General features: G+C 36.4%; 1 protein-coding gene across 1 annotated transcript in view; it reads left to right on the top strand.

Annotated features, from left to right (window-relative positions):
• MLLT10 (MLLT10 histone lysine methyltransferase DOT1L cofactor) overlaps positions 1 to 20,839 on the top strand; it is a 250,202-nt gene that overhangs the window by 79,268 nt on the left and 150,095 nt on the right. Inside the window, 3 exon segments of the mRNA XM_077154301.1 lie at positions 11,428 to 11,531; positions 12,519 to 12,612; positions 14,538 to 14,633. Coding sequence (XP_077010416.1) covers positions 11,428 to 11,531; positions 12,519 to 12,612; positions 14,538 to 14,633 — 294 coding nt within the window.

Below are 20,839 nucleotides of genomic sequence, written 5' to 3'. Positions count from 1 at the left end.
TGGGGGCAGGTATAGGTGCAGTTTGGGGATGTTACACTGATGGTTGTGAACGTGTGTGCCCAGTGGCCAGGGAGGATGAAGCTGTGTGGGTTCACAGGTCGGGGGGCATAACCCTGGTGTATACTGGTCTAAGGCAGGGGGCCCTGCACATACATAGACCTGTGACAGTAGGTTGGTGTCATACCTTTGTGGATTAGGGGCAGCTGTGACCTGGCTGCGCAGGTCGGCATTTTCTCAGAGCTGGGAAGTGAGGCTGAGGGCTGTGCACATGCATGGTTTCAGAACTGTTGTAAAGGGCAGTTCCCAGAGCGGAATGATGTGATTGGGAGCCCATGTGCATGCATTGGCCTGGGATGTAAAGGAATGCGCAGAGCTCAGGCCGGGCAGAGTGAGACTGTTGGACAATGTGGGCGGGGTGGGTGCACGGGTAGCCTGGGTATGAAGGTAAGTCCCGGCAGCCTTTTTGCGCTGGCAACAGGCTGCAGGGAATAGGAAGGTGGAGGTCTGCTCAGGAGGGCTACAGAAGTGGTGGGTTGGGGCTGCACTTGGGGTGGGGGTGTGGGGCGAGTACGTGTGCACCCGGGGCTGGTGCGGTGCGGGCACCTGGAGCACGGGGAATGGGAGCGGGTGACAGTGTTTGGGTGCATGGGGAGTGGGGTGAGTTGCTGGTCACGGGTTTGTGCTGGTGAGGGTAGCATGCCGAAGGAACATGGCCTGGTTTCCTGGTCCTGAGCTCCCAATCGTGCACTCCTCTGGGCTCCGTGCCTTGGCACCAGGCTCCAGCTTTCTGCTTCTCAGTTCCTCGGCCTCTGCAATCAGGGCTGCCCCATGTGGTGCAGAAGGCTCTCCCAGATCAGCTGCACTCACGAATCCCCACTGTCCGTTCTCTAACTTTTCCGTGGAGCAGGGTTAATCTCAATGCAGCCATCTTCCCAGAAGTGAAATGACATTTTTATCACTCATCTACATTGAGTTTAAAAATCATTTGGTAATCAAAATGAGATACCCACTTGTTTTGCTTTTTATTTGATTACTTGTATGTCAGTAGAGTAGTATTTCTGTGTATTTTGCTCATTTGTTTCTTAAATTTGAGTGTGTGCGTTTGCATATGCTTGTGTGAGTGTGTGTTTGCATGGGTTTGTAAACTCTTGATTGATCTCTCGTACTTTATATAAAGAATATCTCAGAGCTTATTTCTAATTTTATTATTCAAATATTTTTTAACTTGTTTACTTCTGTTTTTATGAAGTTAAAAATTTTATCCTATTTATTGTAGCATTATTGCTTTTCTCTTGGTAAATTCAAGTGTATATATTAAAAAAACAGTAATATAGTGAACTTAATATATGCATCACTCAGCTCTAAAATATTTTAAACTCATAGCTAGCCTTCTTCCCCACCTCTTCTTTCTTCTCCTTTGCATTATTTTGAAACAAATCCCAGACATCATATAATTTAATTTGTACATATTTTAATATGTATGTCTAAAAGAGGAGGATATTTTTCTTTAACATAAACCAATACTATTATCCCACATGAAGCCACACACGCGTGCACACTCAGTCTCACATACATGTATGCACAAACTTTCATGCATTTTAATTCTTTGATTAACATCTAATCACTGTTCAAAATTGGTTCATAGATGCTTTTTTGCTTGTTGTGTGGGTCCAATTAGGTCCTCACATTATTTTTTTTATCTTGCAACTCTCTTTTAGCTGATAAGTTCTTGTCTTCCTGTCTCTCTCACAATTGCTCTTTCTTTTTGTCTTGCAGTTTTGTTTTCTTGAAATAAACAAAATTTTGTTCATGGGGGTCCTGTAAATGATCTTGCACTCATGATTTTGCTGCATGCATTTCTCTGTTGTAGTTTAATATGTTTTTCTATCCTTTGTAATTTTTATTGGTAATGAAATTTAAGGCAGTGGTTGGCTAACTTTTTCATAAAGGGCCAGGTTGTAAATATTTTAGGCTTTTGGGCCAGGTGGTCTCTATCCATACTATCCAGCCCTGCTGTTATAATGTGAAAGCAGTCTAGACAATAAATAGATCAGTGGATGTGGCTGTGTTCAAGAACTCTTTATATACAGAAACAAATATTGGGCCTGTTTGTTGATCTCTGGTCTATAGGATCTCACATTTAGCTTTTTTGTTTGTTTGTTTGTTTGTTTTTAAGAAAAAGAGTATTTTGTAGATGGGGGTGTATTTGTCCTTAAGTAGGCATATAATGCCTGCTCCGTGGCTGATCCATTACTTCATTAGGGATTGCAAAATGCTCCTCTTCTATCATTCGTTTTTCATTGATTAATCAGATACTTTTATACAGAGTAATTTTTTTCTTTTGTTCTATTAATTTACTGTGTGGTGCTGTTGTTCTTAGAGGAAAGGCAGTATAAAACACTTTACTCTTTCCCCTTATTATTAAATTTTCAAATGAATTAGTTCACTAGGATCCTCCTGTGCAGACTGATTAGTTTTTTTTAATGCAATTGTATTGATGTATTCACATACTGTACAGTCCAGCCAAAGAATATAATCCATCCAAAACACCTGATACCCCTTATCTCCACTCCCTTCACCCCCAGTTATTGACCCCTGGCTTTGGTGTAGTACATTTCTTGCTGTTGATGAAAGAATACTGATGCAGTCCCTTTACTTGTGATTGGTTTATTGAGCTCTTCTGTTTCTTCTGGAATCAGGGTAGGTTGAGTGTTTCTAGAAAATTGTCCATTTCATCTAAGTTGTCTAGTTTGTTGGCATAGTATATCCTCTTATGATCTTTTTTTATTTTCCTATGAGGTCAGTAGTAATATTCCCTCTCTCATGTCTGATTTTATTTGTATCTTTTCTCTTTTTGTCTTTGTCAGTCGAGCTATGGGTCTGTCAATTTTATTGATCTTCAAAAGAACCACTTTTTAGTTTTTTTTTTTTTTTTTAAAGGAAAGACAGAGAGAAGGAAGGAAGGATAGAAGGAAGGAAGGAAGGAAGAAAGGGAAACATCTTTAAACATTTTCTTGTTTTATTGTATTCTGTTTCTCCGTATTTGTTACATGGGCTGGGGCCGGGAATCGAACCGAGGTCCTCCGGCATAGCAGGCAAGCACTTTGCCCGCTGAGCCACCGCGGCCCGCCCCCCACTTTTTAGTTTTATTGGTTTCATTTTTTTTTTTTTGTTCTTAATTTCATTACATCCACTCTAATCTTTGTTATTTCTTTTCTCCTGTTTGCTTTGGCATTAGTTTCCTGCTCATTCTTTAGTTTTTCCAGTTGTTCAGTTAGGTCTTTGATTTTAACTCCTTCCATTTTAGGCTTTTAGGACTGTAAAATTCTTTTCTCAATACTGCCTTTGTTGCATAACAAAAGTTTTGATATGTTGTATATTTGTTTTCATATATCTGTATATTTTTACTGATTTCTCTTGAAATTTTTTCTTTGACCCATTGATTGTTTAAGAGTGCCTATCCCCTCCTTCACCTCTGTACCACTAAGGGAGGTTCTTTCTAGTTTGTCTCACTGTAGTCAGTCTTTCCATGAGCTCCTTGTGAAAGTCTGTGGCAAGAAGCCTGCAAGCAGGTGTGACTCTTCTATTGTAGTTCTTAGTAATTTTATGCTGTCACACTAGCCCACAGTTAGCATTTATAGACTTGTTAAAAATTTTGACTTTCTTCTTAGCTGCTCACATGAGGGCTTTGTTTTTCTTTCCTCCTTTGTTGTGCCATTGTGGATATATCTGTATGTCTTGCTGCTCCTTGTGGGGGTATAGAGGTGAGTGTGTCTCTTTCAGGATTTCAGGTTACTTGGTTGCTCTGCAATGCCAGATCTTTGATAGTTTGAAGAAAGAACTGTGATTTTGTACTTGAAATAGCTTTTTCTTGTTAATTTTGGAGCAGTGCTCTTTCTGGCTTTCTATTATTTAGACCAGAGTGATGTTCAAGCCCAACAAGCCTTTTGTTTTTTTTAAAGATGCCATTATTGTTCATTTTTTATTGATGTGACAGGTGAGGCACGGAGAGGCTAAGTAATTTGTTCAAGCTCATATAACAAGTGTGCCCAGATTCAAACTCAGCCTGATCCTTGAATTCTTGCTTTTAACCTTTAGAATTTTTAATTCTTTTTAAAGTCCTCAGTTACACCTCCTCCCTCTTATTTGATCTTTCTCTCAATCTTCAGGGATAGCTGGATAATGACCTTTTTTTAAAGCATGCTTTTATTGAGAAATCGTTACATGCATACAGTCCATACATGGTGTACAATCAGTGACTCACAAGATCATCACATAGTTATGTAGTCACCACCATGATCATTTTTAGAACATTTGCATCATTCCAGAAAAAGAAATAAAAGAAAAAAGACAAAACTCATACGTCCCATGCCCCCTACCTTTCATTGACCACTAGTATTTCAGTCTACCCAATTTCTTTTACCCCTTATTCCACCTATTTTTATTTATTTTTTGTCCATGTTTTTTTTTTTTAACTCATCTATCCATACCTTGGGTAAAAGGAGCATTAGACACAGGTTTTCACAATCACACAGTCACATTGCAAAAGTTATATTGTTATTCTATTGGCAGTGACCATTTTTAACTTCTTCATGCTGGAAAGGAATGTTGACCTTCTGGGCTAGAGGAATGAAACTGGTTGATGTTCTTGGAGACACTGGTACTTCTGGAGCAGTCTGTTGTCGGCCTTTGGATTCTGAAAAAATAAACTTACTAAGAAAAGCTTTTACAGAGACTTAGATACTCTGCAGGGTTTTCAGGAAAATTGTTGGTTGGGGCTTGGCATACTGTGGTAGTTTGCATTATCTGGCTAAAGCTCGCATCAGAGTAACCTCCAACATGATCTCTCAATTCTATTTGAAATCTCTTAGCCACTGAAACTTGATTTTGTCCCATTTCTTTCCCCCTTTTTTGGTCAAGAAGAGATTCTTAATCTCACGATGCCAGGCTCATCTCTTGAGTCATGTCCCATGTTGCCAAGGATACTAATATCCCTAGGAGTCGTGACCCTATAGGGGTAGCCAGAGTTGGTTTAGAGGCTCTCTGGGAGTGACTCTTGGGCATAATTACAAGCAGGCTTAGCTTCACCATAAGAATGCCATTTATTTTGATCCAGAATTACTTGATATATTTTGGATAAAAGTTACTGCACACAGGAACATTTTGATGTTTATTATGCCATCAAATCCCCTTACTTTAGAAACATCTCCATATAAATGGTGTGCTGGGCAAAGTATTTTATTCTGTATTCACTCTCTGAACTAGTCATTCATAGTTCATATGATGACTCTAGGGTTCAAGTTCTCATATCATTTCAGGAACCAGAAGTCCAAGCTAGGTGCTGGCTATGTTGGTCCTCCTGCCCCTGCCCGAGGTTGATAGCATTCTGGTTGGCTGGCAAGCCTTGGGATTCCTATGCTGATATCCCTGCTTCTCTAGAAGTTACTGATTTAGAAGTTGAACACATTTATCCTGGACTTAGGGTAGTGGCTTTGTGGACATTGACAGAATTATTTTATAAGCCAAGATAAAAGGTGCTTTAAGAAATGCTATTACTAGTATCTAGAAAATTTTTCCATAGGTCTTTCAAGGTCACCAGAAAAACCAGAGAGATGTTGTGGAATAATTTGGTTTGAGGTTTGATTTTTTTTCCTTTTAACAGTTTTTATTCATACACCATGCAGTCCATCCTGAGTGTACTTCAGTGGCTCCTGGTATAATCACTTAGTTATGAATTCACCACCACAATCAATATGAGAATATTCCCGTTTCTCCCAGAATGTTTTTTTTTTTATTAATTAAATAAAAAAAAAAAGAAATTGACACAACATTTAGAAATCATTCCATTCTACATATGCAATCAGTAATTCTTAATATCATCACATAGATGTATGATCATCATTTCTTAGTACATTTGCATCAATTTAGGAAAAGAACTAGCAAAACAACAGAAAAAGATATAGAATGTTAATATAGAGAAAAAAATAAAAAGATAATAATAATATCCCAGAATGTTTTTGATACGACTAATTCATCTTTTTTCTTTTTTCTTTGTTCAAAGTATTAGTCTTTTTTCCCCTTCATTAAAAAGCAAAAACTTTTCAGGATTACAATTTGCCTCTGAGTATAGATTTATTCATACACTTGACATATTACATAGATGTTTTCGTTGTTTTTGGCATTTTCTCAATAGTCCTCACTTAGTTTATACTTTCTCTTCTTGATCCATTCTCTATTTAGTGAGAGTTTAAAAATTACCCAGTCACTTTTTATTTCCTTCTTTTTGGCTTCATGTATTTCTTTTTTTTGTCTCTCTTGTTAGGTACATATATGTTTATAATTGTAACATGTTCTTGATGGATTGATCATTTTATCGTTATAAAATGCCCTTTATTTCTAGTAACATTTATTTATTTAATTTTATTGTGAAAAGGGCATATATACAAAACAAGAAATTTCAAAGTACATTGAAACAAGAAATTACAGAACAAATTTCATTTGGTAGGTGTTAAAGTTCCTCAGTTTTAGCTTTTTACTTCTAACTGCTCCAATACACTGGAGACTAAAAGAAATATCCATATAATGATTCAACAATCATGCTGATTTGTTAAACCTATCTTCTCTGTTACATCTCCTCCTTCTCCCCTGCTCATTCTCCAGTCTTTAGGAGTATTTGGGCTATGCCTAGTCTACCCTTTTCATGTTGGAAAACACTATTAATAATATGAGATAGAGGGATGGAACCAGTTGATGTTCTGAAGAGGTTGGCATCTATGGGTTTTAGGACTTATCTGGCCTAGGAACCCATCTGGAGGTTGAAGGTTTCTGGAAAGTAATCCTTTCCAGAACCTTTGTAGAATCTCAGATAAAGCCCTGGGTGTTCTTTAGGGTTGTCAGGAATGGTTTGGCAAGCCATGAACCAGTACAATGGCTTACTGAAGCTTGCCTAAGAGTAACTTCCCACAGTAGCCTCTCAACTTTATTTGAGCTCTCTCAGCCACTGATAACTTGTTTATTATACTTCTTTTCCCCTTTTGGTCAGGAAGACATTGTCAGTCCCCCTGTGTCAGGGCCAGACTCAGCCCTTGGAGCCATGCCCTACACTGCCAGGGAGACATCCACCCTTCTATGTCATGTCCCATGTAGGGGGTGGGGGATGTAATGGTTTCATTTGCAGCATTGGGCTTAGAGAGGCAGAGAGGCCACATGTGAGCAACAGGTAGGTCCTCTGGAAGTAACTCTTAGGCATAACTGTAGGCAGGTTAAGCTTCTCTGCTATATAAATAAGCTTCACAAGAGCAAGCCTCAAGATCAAGGGCTTGGCCTATTGACTTGGGGATGCTTAATTTTGAGACAGTATCAAGGGTTTCCTTAGTGGCAAAGTTTAATAATTCCACATTTTTTCTCCCATCCCTCATGGGACATTGCCAGTACTTTAAAATTATCTGTTCAACATGCTGTGGGATGTATCTGGGTATTGCATTAAACTATACAGAATCATAAACCCTCAGTCCCATTCTGGGCTCCCTGTATTTGGATTGTTTAAGTGATCTATCTGAACAGGTTGAGTTAGATTACGTGCTACAGAAAATTTAGGTTTGGACAAAATGAACATCTGTTTCTTTGGTCTCACAGAGTAGGTGAAGTTCTAAAATACAGTGTCTTCCTTTACCTCTGTATTCTTATTTACCTTAGTCCCTACCTGGTTGGGTTTTTTTGTTTGTGTGGGCAGGCACTGGGTCTCTGGCATGGCAGGAGAAAACTCTACCATGGAGCCACTGTAGCCAACCCTTCCTGATGGCTTTTGATGTTTTGTTTTTTTTTGTCTTGAAAGTATTTTACTTCAGATTGAAAAATGAACAGCTTCCACACTGTTCATTGTAAGATACATATTTGTTTTAAAATCTGTTTTTTTTTTTTTTTTGGATATAATGATATATGTTCCAACTCTCTTATTCTTGCTGTTTGTGTGATATATCTCTTTTTATCCATTTCCTTTCAGCCTATTTCTATGTTTATAATCCTAAGTGTCCCTCCTGTAGACAGCAGAAACTTGGACCTTTTCTTTTAGTCCAATTTGACAACATCTGCCCTTTGACTGGATTACTTAATCCATTCACATTTAATGTTATCATTGATATGGTTGCATTTTATGCCTGCCATTTTGCTTTTTGTTTTCCTTAAATCTCATTACTACTTTGTTCCTCTGTTCCCCTTTTATACTACCTCTTTTATGTTAAGTGAATATTTTCTAGTATACTATTTTTATTCCTGTAATGAATCTTAAACTATATTTTCTTGGATTATTCTTTTTGGCTCCTCTAGTCCTTACAACATGCATCTCAGCTTTTCAGAATCAACTTAATTCCAATAAAATATAGACAATTTGCTAATATATACATCCGTGCTGTGCCCCCTGCTTGTGTTATGGTTATAAATATCTATATATGTTATAATCCCAATAATACATTGTTAAAATGATTGCTTTATACAATCATGTCTTTTAAAGAAGCTAAGAGGAGATCACAGATAAATTTATAGAGTTTGTATTTGTGCATGTGGATGCATTCATATTTACTATTTTCATTCCTCTTCATTTCTTTCTGTGGATTTGTGTTACTTCCTTTCTCCAAGGTAGTTTTAGTTCCACCCCTTTCTATTGTATTGTTATTATAAAATACATTGCACATTATAGTCCCGACTATATAATTTTTTTTCATTTTTAAAGCTTTTTTATGGTATAATATAATATATATACAAAGCAAAGAAAGAAAAAGCAATTGTTTCCAAAGCACTCTTCAACAAGTAGTTATAGGACAGATCCCAGAGTTTGTCATGGACTAGCATACCATCCTCTCAGATTTTTCCTTCTAGCTTCTTCAGAACCTAGTACATGAGAAGGAATAAATATGTTTTTAATCATTACTATCGATTTTTTCTCTTTTGTGAAAAACAACATATACAAAAAGACAATAAATTTTAAAGCACAATACAACAATTAGTTGTAGAACAGATTTCAAAGTTTGACATGGATTACAGTTCCACAATTTTAGGTTTTTCCTTCTAGTTGTTCTAAGATACTGGAGACTAAAAGAAATATCAGTTTAATGACTCAGCAATCGTATTTGTTTGTTGAATCCTACCTTTTCCATATAACCCCACCATCGCCTTTGATCTTTCTGTTCCACTCTTTATGGGTATTTGGGCTTGGCCATTCTAGCCTTTTCATGTTGGATGGGGCTGTCAGTAATATGGAGTAGGGAGATGGAACTAGCTGATGTTCTGGAGAGGTTGGGCCTCTAGGTTTCAGGACTTATCTGGTCCATGGACCCATCTAGAGGTTGTAGGTTTCTAGAATGTTACTCTAGTACATGGAACCTTTGTAGAATCCTATATATTGCCCTAGGTTTTCTTTAGGATTGGATTGAATGGTTTTGGTTGGGGTTTGGCAGGTTATGATAGCAGCAGTGTCTAAGTGAAGCTTGTGTACGAATGACCTCCAGAGTAGCCTCTCAACTCGATTAGAACTCTCCTAGCCACTGATGCTTTATTAGTTAATTTATTTTCCCCCTGTTGGTCAGGGTGGCATTGTTGATCCACAGTGCCAGGGCCAGACTCATCCCTGGGAATCATCTCCATGCCTCCAGGAAGGGTTTCACCCCTGGATGTCAAGTCCCATGTAGCAGGGGAGGGCAATGACTTCACTTACAGAGTTGGGTTTAGAGAGAGTGAGGCCACATAACAAAAGAGGTCCTCCAGAAGTAAGGACCTCTATGAGTAGGCTAAGCTTCTCCACTACCTTCATAAGCTTCACAAACCCTCAAAATCAAGGGCTTGGAATACTGATTTGGGTGTTCCTAATGTTTGACACAGTATCAAGGGTTTACCCAGTGGTAAAGTTTAATGGTGCCATATTTTTTCTCCCATCCCTTAAGGGACTTTGCCAGTACTTTTTGATTATCTGCTTAATATGTTCTAGCATGTATCCAGGCATTATATTAGGGTATACAGGATTAAAGGCCCTCATTCCTATTCTGGACTCTCTGTATTTCGATTGTTCAAATGAGCTATCCAGACAGGTTGAGTTAGATTGTGTGCTACAGAAAATTTAGATTCCGGACCAAATAAACCTTTCTTTGGTCTCAAACAGTAAGTGTGGTTCTAAAATATAGACAATGTCTTCCTCACCCATGTGTTCTGAATTTCCTTAATCTGGATCTGATCAACTTCGTTCTTATCTCTAAATACCAGTTTCAGATACATAAGACAGCCTCTCAAAATCCGGAGATAGTAATTACCACTCTGCACTAAATGTGTCTTCTGTAAGCATTTACAACCCTAGCCGCTGTTTTCTTATAAACATTTTCTAAAGGGAATCATGCAATAAAGTTGTTTCATTTCTAGCTTATTTTGCCTCACCACATGTCCCACAGGTTCATTCACATCTTTGCATTCCTCATGACTTTGTTCCTTTTTGTAGCCACACAATATTTGATCATACCAAATATATAATTCCCCCCCCGCCCTATAATTTTTAAATGCTGTTTTATACAACTACTTTTACAACTAGTCTGAGGTACTCTTGGCCTTACCTGCCTGGAATGGTGTTTTTGCAGCACAGGGCTGAGGATAATGAGAGACACTGATAGGGATAGAACTGTGGTTCTAGACTAAGATCCAGGCCATGGATGGTGGGACTGGGAGGAAGGGAAAGAGTGCCCCCATCCTCTTGGCCACACCCACCCAGAATTTAAGTGCCATCGCTGAGGGGGAGGAGAGATGGGAGCAAGTCGTGGCTCATATGCCACATGCTATGAGATTAAGTTGATTTTCTTGTAAATTTATCTCCATTTGCTGTATGATTTTGGGATGGTTTTTTAACCTGTTAAATGGCTTAATATCCTATAGACTTTGTGTACTTTCCTGAGTTTTGCCTTATACAGAAAGGGTTGTTTATCAGTTTATACTTCCTGGGTGTTTCTGACCTACTTGCTCCCATTCCCGGCATACCGGGGTGGTGGAGCCTAATGGCAGCCCCGAGCAGTTTCCTGTCACTCTTGATGTGCTCTCACAGGGCTGTGCTGGGTGTGTTGACTGCTGTACTTAGCCCCTTGTTAGAGGAGAGAGGTATGTTAGGGGATACCACGGCCCTGGCCCGTACCTAGGAAGATTCTAACTTACAGGGTTTTTGAGTCTGAGGACAGTGCTTTCAGGAATTGATACTTAGGACTAAAACCTGTGTGTTTCTTGTTTGTGTTTTCATGTTTGTATTGTTTTCAAAAATAAGATTACTGTCAGAAAAAGAATAATTCATTTTTTGAACCAAAGTAGATTTGATCATAAGCCTAATCAGCTTCTAAAGGTGATTTTAAATTGAGATTGATGTTAAGCCCTTGTATGGCTTTTGTTTTATTTATCTACCCTAAGACTTGCTACATTTGTGATGAACAAGGAAGAGAAAGCAAAGCAGCCACCGGTGCATGTATGACATGTAACAAACATGGATGTCGACAGGCTTTCCATGTGACATGGTAAGTGCGTGTCCATCAGTGTTCAGAAGTGCTACTGGCAGATACCTGAGTAACAGTATAAGTTGAAGACTTAGGTACTCAAATATTATTTACGGTAAATTTTACTGGGGTAATGTTGATGTTCAGATTTACTTTTTTTGGTAATAAAAATGACTGCATTAGATCACCAAAGTGAATTTGCAATCTGTGGTCCATGGTTCTAATCTCTTTTCTCTGTAAGCTTTAGTCTCATCTGTGTGAACTATTGATCTTGATCTCCTATCTTTTGATGTGTTTTGACCATTCAGCCAGCAGAGGCAGGTGAATATAGAATGTAGTGCAACCTCAGGCCTCATATTCAGTGCAGTATCAGCCTGAGACTGGTGATAGTAGTTCTTTACCTTCTCTGCCCACAGGGGAAGGCACTCACCCTCACTCCCCGCGTCAGAGTGGTTACTTCTCAAACACTTAGATACTTTATCAGCATATACTTTTAAGGGCAAAAAAATATTAAACACCAAATTGTTTGTGTAACAGACAACAATTGAAAAATAAAAATGTGGGCACAATCTGTGTGTATACTAACTTTAAGAATCAGGCCATCCCTCACACAGCCAAGGCAGGCAAGTGCTCATTGCCTGAGCTTTTACCGTTTGGCTTTATGAAGTACATTTAGACTGTTTTGAGGAAAGAAAAAATTTTTTATTTTTATAAGGAATTTCTCTTTAAGGAATGTAATGTCTGTTTGGTGACATAAAATATGCATAATTACTCCGCATTGAGAGAGATGGAGAGAGTTCATTTTAAACCGTAAATATAAGGTAACATTAAGGTATCTGTTGCAGGTTGGGGTGAAATGCTCTTAGTCACAACTAGAATAAAACTTTAAATTTCCTTTTTGACTTAGGAATAGATTTCCTACAAATCTTATGTTGGAATTGAATTTTACTTGTTGATGTAGAGTTTATGGTTTGGGTTTTTATTGGTGCTCTTGGCTTTCATTTTCAGCGCTCAGTTTGCTGGACTCCTTTGTGAAGAGGAAGGGAATGGTGCGGATAACGTCCAATACTGTGGCTACTGTAAATACCATTTTAGTAAGCTGGTAAGGCCTTGTCTTGAATTTAATATGAAAATGATAATAATTAGTTTTGATAGTTCGGTGACCCGAATTTGTAAAAAAGGGAAAATAGCAGTTACTTTCCTGTAGATTTTTCCTTGAAATTGTTTACTTAGTGTGGTCTCTATTAGACATTATTAGAATCTATAATTTGAAGAGGTATTACTTTGCTTGAATTCATTTATGAAGGTGACTATTCTAAAATACTTTAATTTATAATACATATTATTAGTAGTAAATAGTGTGTGCTGGTATACTTTAGTGAAAATAAAATGGATTTGAAAGAACTCTTTATACTTTAACATTTATTAACTTGACTTTTGACATGTGATTATACATTTTGTGATTCTCCTGTCACTTGTTTCTCATCTTAACTTTCTACTTCATTGCCAGTATCTATTTTGTTTTTTGATTCTTTATTTGCTAGGAAAGAGCAAAATTGAATAGGGTTGTTTAGTAACTTCTTGCTTAAAGAACTCAAGAAAAATAATTTAAGAAATCAACTTTGAGAATTTTTTTCAGTTTGGTCAATCTTTTCTATTGTACACTAGCATGGATGATTGAGGTGGTAGCATTTGATTGACTGTCATACATCTGTCTCCATGTTCCTTGGAACAGTCAATACTTTATTATCTTAGTTGTAAATGATATGGATTTCTTTAAAAAGGTTTAAGGCTTTTACTTCTTTGTTTTTCTTGAGAGTTCAGTGTTTTAATTGTTACCTATGTCTTGTGTATGTGATTCTTTCTTTCATTTTTTATCTTCTTACGTAAAGATTATCTTTAGGGGCTTCTGACACTGGTTTCATGCATATGAAATACTTCATAGTGGTATATAATATTTGAACCTTGATGCTGAAAGCTTTGATATATTTTAATGACTGTAATGAAGTACTTTAAGAGAAGTTTTGAGATTTTAAAATTGAGATTTTCCTTTCTGGATGTTAAGCATACTGGAATCTTCATTTTCCTAATGAGAGGTGAGAGATAAAATATAGAAACAATGAAATGGAGTTTGTGCAGAATGCTAGATATTGACATGCTGTTTTCCAATTTGGTGAATCGGGGGACAAAGGTTTGTTTTAATAACTTAATATGATTGTATAAGTAATATATTTGCATGGTAATTTGAACACCTTTTATAGCCATTTTTGTCTAGTTTAAACCAGTTAGTTATAGTGCCACCAACTTTTACCCACTCCAAATAACTCTCATCTTCATACTTTGTCATGCAACAATGTAATGGTTTAAATACAAATATGTAATGCTTTTATTAATGCTTTGTGAGTGCACGGATCTAATACTGACATTTCCTATAACTTTTTTCTTAAAGAAGTACAGGGAAGACCAGTTTTCGAAAATTGTATCGCTTAACATGAAATGTTTGAGATTAAAAGGCTTCTTGCAGGCCAGCCATGGTGGCTCAGCAGGTGGAGTTCTTGCCTGCCATGCTGGAGACCTGGGTTCAATTCCCAGTGCCTGCCCATGCAAAAAAAAAAGACTTCCTACTTTTCCTAATGGCATGAAGTTAAATTCAAATATTTACTTTTCAATACTTCTAGTCTTAGCATCCTTCTTTAAGATGGTATTCTCTCTTTTGGTTGAAACTTGTTTTTAAAGCAGACATTGAAACTATGCTGTATTTTATTTAAAAATAGAAAACCCATTTTCACACATTTTAATAAACTACAAAAATATGGCATTAATGTTAATTGCAGGGTTAGATTTTCCTTTAAAATGCATTAGATAATATATAAATGGTGTTTGAATTAGATGATATGGATTGAAATAGAGACTTTTTTCCTCAGTAGACATTCAAAATACCTCACATTTAATTGGTTTAAACCTAACAAAGATTCTTTTAAAAAAATTTATATACATATACATATATGTATATATTTTCTTTTTTAGAAAAAGAGCAAACGGGGATCTAATAGGTCATATGATCAAAGTTTAAGTGATTCTTCCTCTCACTCTCAGGATAAACATCATGAGAAAGAGAAAAAAGTAAGTGGATTTGTTGTTGCTAAATATGTAGCACATCTACTTAATAGATTTTTCTTTTTCATTTTTAGTTAAAATTTGGTTCTTGATAGCTGAATGGAGACATTGAAATATAGAAAAGTTTTTATTATAAACGGTATTAAGATAAGGAGTAGCTTAAAAATAATGCCATATTTGTGAATATGGTTCTCCTCATTTCATCTGGAAATCTGATATGCAGCTGGATTGAAAGCATGGGAGAGGCCTCTTGCATGTTATTACTGTGCTCTTCTTGGGAGATATTTAGCAAGAAGTTTATTGATATATGTTGCTAAGTGATTAACACTTCACGTGTAAGTAAATATCTCATCAGATTTTCTCTTTTATAGGACACTTTTTGAAGTTCTGTCTATTCTAGGCTTTTTTCCCCCAGGGGTGCTAATAGTTTATTACTTTTTCTCATGGCCAAATGTTACACCCTTTGTTTGAGAATGTTGTGTTTTTTAATTAAAATACTAAAAGCTTGCCTCAATATTAATCTGTCTTCTTCTGACTAACCTGTTTTCTGCTTACATTTTTATTTACTTTCAGGGATATCATTAATTTTTAATAAACTAAAAATAAGTACTGTAGAATCTCTCATAAGTAGTATATAATTCTTTCAGAATATATTGTCTGTATCGGAAAAGGATGCTGCTAGGAGTTGCTTTTAAAGAAGTGAGGTTACAAAGGATATCTTTGAATAGAAAAGAATGTTGTAAAACAGTTGGTATAAACTAGTTTCAAAAATATTTCTGTAGATTGTATTTGAAAACTAGATCTTGTTAATATTTTCGATTCTGTGAATACTCGGGATTTGGGGAGGTGATTGAAATGCTATTCTATAGTTATTTAACATTTTCAGTTTGAATTCATGTTTGTGCCTTTTTTCAGGTAACCATTTTAAAAACTTAAAAATTTAGTTTTGAGGTTAAATATTCTGATTTTTGGTGAAATGATTATAACTTTATATTCAACTTTAGAGCATCATTTTAGGTGTATGTAGTTTTATTTTAGATCTTAGCATGTATGCATACTCATTTTGATTTCTTTACAAGGTGACTTTGTGATTAAGTGATAATGGCAGGATTCTGTCTTGCAGTCTGTTGCTGTTTGTTTTGCTAATGGAAAAATGACAAAGGTTTTTCTCCCCACCCCAGCTCTTAACTTCTGAAATAATTTCAAACTTAGAGGACAGTTGCAAAATCCCTACCTGGAATTCCAGTATACTCTCCCATCCCCCAGATCCACCAGTTTTAACATTTTGCCACCTTTACCATATCATTCTAAGTATCTTTCTATCTTCTGAACATTTGAGAACAGGTTTCACACATCGTACTCATTGAACACAATAGTACTTCCATGAACATTTCCTATGAACAAGGATATTCACTTGTGTAATGATCTTAAATGCAGTTATCAAATTCAAGGAATTTAATATGTATCTAAAGCTCATTTATTTTTATTAACATTTTTAACAAGAAGTATGATATTTTATTGTAGCTTTTTAAACCAAGAACTTGGGAAGTTTAGGTAGAGATCACTGTAGATTGTGAAGAGAGACAGTCTCACCATTGATAGTCTTGTTTTCTTTTCTGCCATTTCTTGAAATTTATCTTGTTTAAAGAGGTGTTTACTAGATGATCATATTTTTAATATATTTCCTGTAATATTTGAAGAGCAGTTATTAAATGTAGTACAATGTTGGCCAGTTATAGTGCTGATGGCTACATTTAGGTGTTAATAATGTGTGTTTTTTGCTTTAGGAATGAATTAGATTTTGCATTTTATGATTTTTTATGGTGATTGTTGGATTCTAGATTTAAAAACATAGGATTTAGTCAAAATTATAGCTGTAAATTTTAGTGTTTGGTATTTTCAATAGTATGTAATTGCTATTTGGATTTTCCTTTAGCATATATTGATAAGTAAAATTTACTGATAATCTATAAAAGATATGAGGTAAAGATAGCAAATTTATCATATTTTTGTTGGACTTGTTTACTTGCCTTGGGAATATTTAGGAAAGCACTTTAATTATGGTATAATATTAAGTGATTTGACAGAGATGTTAAGGTAGGGTGTTACAGACCCTCCTTCCCCCACCTCAAGATTTTCACATTCAATAGGATTGTCTTGAAGTAAATATGTTTAGTGTGTTTATAAAATGTTTCTTTGAAGACTCACAGTTATCTATTCAGGCTTCAGTATTTTAAAATGCTTTATATATTGTGAACTAAATATTGGTGATTTTGTTCATAAGAGAGAGTTTGACACTTTTCTTCCAAATTCTTTTATTTACCTTCATTCTGGCACACATTTGTTCTTTATATATTTTAAAATATTTTTTGAATTATAAATAATGATCAATAAAGAATATGTAGTACTATATACTGTGCTGTCCAAACTATTTTAAAAATAAGTAAACAATTTATATTTTTAATGTAATTTTTAAAAATAAAAAATACAAAATCTTCACTTATCAGAATTTCTGCATGGCTCAATATATATTTCATACTGCTTAGGTAGTGAAATGTAAGCAGGAGAAAAGAAAAGTTAATGCTGTGATATGACTTTGAATCTGGAAATATTTCGCAGAAATTGAAGATTTGGGGCATATTTTAAAAGGAACCAAGTACATAGTTGAAATGAATCAAAGCTGTGTATGTGTTGCAACCCAGCTTAGCCCCAAGACCAAAGAACACACCTGGTATGGAGTTACTTATGAGTTTAATTAGGGACTTATGAACAGGAGAAGATTCTTCCCATGATGACCAGTTAGGAAATGAAAGTCAGTGTTCCCCGCAAAAGAGAGAGAGGAGTGCCATGGTAGTGACTTATAAAGGTTCAGGTCCACGGGGCGGGATGGGAGTTTCAGCAGGGTCTCCTGAGATTTGATTAGGGGAGGGGAGTTTTAATAACATTCTCCCCACCCCCCCAGGGGGTCTGTTTACAGTTAATGTCCCTGTTATGTAGTCAGGCAACTGCCTGCTGTTGAGTTGTTCTCATAATGGAGGAGGGGCTGGGGCCTGGGCCCTGGATCCTCACAGTAGGTGAGCGATCAACTTATTATTAAGGGCTTAATTCAGTCACTGAACAGTTTAGATTTGTGAGTTCTTGTGTAAGAAGGATATCTTTTAAGAGTATTAATGTTAATCTTCATTCTAAAATAGAATTGTATTTTCCTTAAATAACATACTGATATAAAGAATTAACAGTTGATTTGATTGTAGTTGAAACCACTGGGAATGTGTTTTAGTGTGATCTCTAATTAGAAAGTCATCTCTGTTTTCAAAGGTCCCTGTTCATTTTTTGTCTAATTCTTTTCATAAATATTAGAAAGTTTAGAGAGGACCAACCTCCTTTTCTACCTTATTCCAATTAGAAGATTTTGGGAAAATCCTCTTAAGAATTGTGAAGTTGTTATTTCATAGCAAGCTGAAGTAACTTATCCAAGGTCCGTAGCTCTCTGTAACTGTTAGTGGTCAGGTGGAAAGGCAATTATATAGACTTTTTAGTCTAGTGTCAGTTTGTGGACAGAAATACTGTCCCACAGTAAGATGAGAAAGGAAGGTAAGGCTTTACAGGGTAACGTGCGGTTGTGTTGAGAGGCTTCCATCTTCCTTCAGGAAGGCTACAATTTTGTAGGTCATTATTTGGAAATCAATGGGTAATTATTCCTTTGAGATAATCTTATACCAGTTCATTTACTCCTCTGACCCATCTATTTCCCACTTGTACATACTAATTAATTCATAATGTACCACACAAAAAAATAGCTACTGTACTTGCAAATAGCTTCCATCCAAGTCATCATTATATATACTGTATGGGCTTATCATCATATCATGTGTTGTATGAAAATGAACTCAGTTCTACTTTTGAATGCCAGCAACCCATCTGTCCTATTACAGTGAGTGGGGTTTCCTCTCTCCTTACCTGCCCCTTAATTCCAGACTGTAATTAATAACTGGCAGCAGATGCAGGAACTATTGCCAGTATATCAGCATTGTTAGGGTGGGCTGGGAACTGTGGAAGGCAGGCTTTTCAGTTATTGTTTTATGAGCCCCAGGTTGCCTGGACTTCCTTTTCTACCCATTTCTTTGAACAGAATTGTGCCCATTCTTCAGTACCTCAAAAAGAAGTAAACTCTTAAACTGTCATTATTTCTCCATATCTTTTAAAAAGTTTTAGTTTACTTTCCTCTTGGAAATCTTGCACTCAGGTTGAAGCGTAAAAACAAAGATTTTAAGAGGACAGTTTTTCAGGAATAGCAGCTTAGAACAGCAGGGTGTGTGCTGTGGCTGAAGAGTGGCATGCATTGCAGCTGTGCAGGCAAGGCCAGTTTGGGAGCTGTTTTCATAAGAAATATTGTCTTTTTTTTTTTTTTTTAATTTTTTCTTAATTAGAAAAAAAATTACAAGAAGTACAAACATTCCCAACACATATACTCAGCAATTCACAATATCATCACATAGTTGCATATTCATCATCATGATCATTTCCCACACATTTGCATCAATTCAGAAAAAGACATAAAAAGACAACAGAAAAATAAAACAAAAACAGGAAAAAAAAATTTTACATACCATATCCCTTACCCCTTGCTTTCATTGATCACTAGCATTTCAAACTAAATTTATTTTAATATTTGTTCCCCCTATTATTTATTTTTATTCCATATGTTTTACTCATCGGTTGACAAGGTAGATAAAAGGAGCATCAGGCACAAAGTTTTCACAATCACACAGTCACATTGTGAAAACTGTATCATTATATAATCATCATCAAGAAACATAGCTACTGGAATACAGCTCTACATTTTCAGGCAGTTCCCTCCAGCCTCTCCATTACATCTTGAATAACAAGATGATATCTACTTGATGCATAAGAATAACCTCCAGGATAACCTCTCGACTCTGTTTGGAATTTCTCAGTCATCGACACTTTGTCTTATTTCCCTCTTCCCCCTTTTGGTCGAGAAGGTTTTCTCAATCCGTTGATGCTAAGTCTCAGCTCATTCTAGGGTTTTTCTGAATCCCTTGATGCTGAGTCTCCGCTCATTCCAAGATCTCTGTCCCACATGGCCAGGAGGTTCACAACCCTGGGAATCATGTCCCACATAGAGAGGGGTAGGGTGGTGAGACTGCTCGTTGTGTTGGCTGGAGAGAGAGGCCACATCTGAGCAACAAAAGAGGCTCTCTTGGGGGTGACTCTTAGGCCTAAATTTTAAGTAGACTTCACCTATCTTTTGCAGGGTTAAGTTGCATATGAACAAACCCCAAGACTGGGGGCTCAGCCTATAGCTTTGGTTGTCCACACTGCTTGTGAGACTATCAAGAGTTCAACTTGGGGAGGTTGAATTTCTCCCTGTTCTCACCACTCCCGGAAGGGGGCTTTGCAGATACTTTTCCACTCACTGATCGAATCACTCTGGGATTCATCGGGGCATCACTCTGGACAAACCAGCAAAATCTCACGTCCTACCTGAGATTCCAAGTACTTATGGCATTCAATCAAGCTATCTACATAAGTTATATTAGGAAATGCGCTAGTCAAAATATAAATTTTGTAACAGATAAACATTTTTTACTTTAGTCTCACACAGAAGGTGACGTTTTAAAATATTAATTACCATCTATTTTCAGCACCCTGCAATAATGACATTCCTTTGTTCTTCTTCATGCAAAAACATTTTTAAAATTGTACCTTGTACATTTCACTGTTATTATACACTCGAGGCATTCCTAGATTATACCATCTCAATCTTTAACATCTATCATTCTGATTTCAATATGTCCCCAGCCCTCCTTCCTCTGTCATTCTCACATGCAGCTTCATTCAGTGTTTTAACATAATTATATTACAGTTAGGTAGTATTGTGCTGTCCATTTCTGAGTTTTTTTATCCAGTCCTGTTGCACAGTCTGTATCTTTTCACCTCCAATTACCCAATATCTTACCCTCTTTCTATCTCCTGATGGTCTCTGTTATGAACGAAATATTCCAAGTTTATTCACTAATGTCAGTTCATATCAATGAGACCATACAGTATTGGTCCTTTAGTTTTTGGCTAGTCTCACTTAGCATAATGTTCTCAAAGTCCATCCATGTTGTTGCATACTTCATAAGTTTATTCTGTCTTAAAGCTGCATAATATTCCATAGTGTGTATATACCACAGTTTGTTTAG

Source organism: Tamandua tetradactyla, chromosome 1 (assembly GCF_023851605.1).
Source record: "Tamandua tetradactyla isolate mTamTet1 chromosome 1, mTamTet1.pri, whole genome shotgun sequence".
Taxonomy (NCBI): Eukaryota; Metazoa; Chordata; class Mammalia; order Pilosa; family Myrmecophagidae; genus Tamandua; species Tamandua tetradactyla.
The sequence above is the reverse complement of the archived record's forward strand: the minus strand, read 5'-3'. Positions and strand labels throughout refer to the sequence as shown.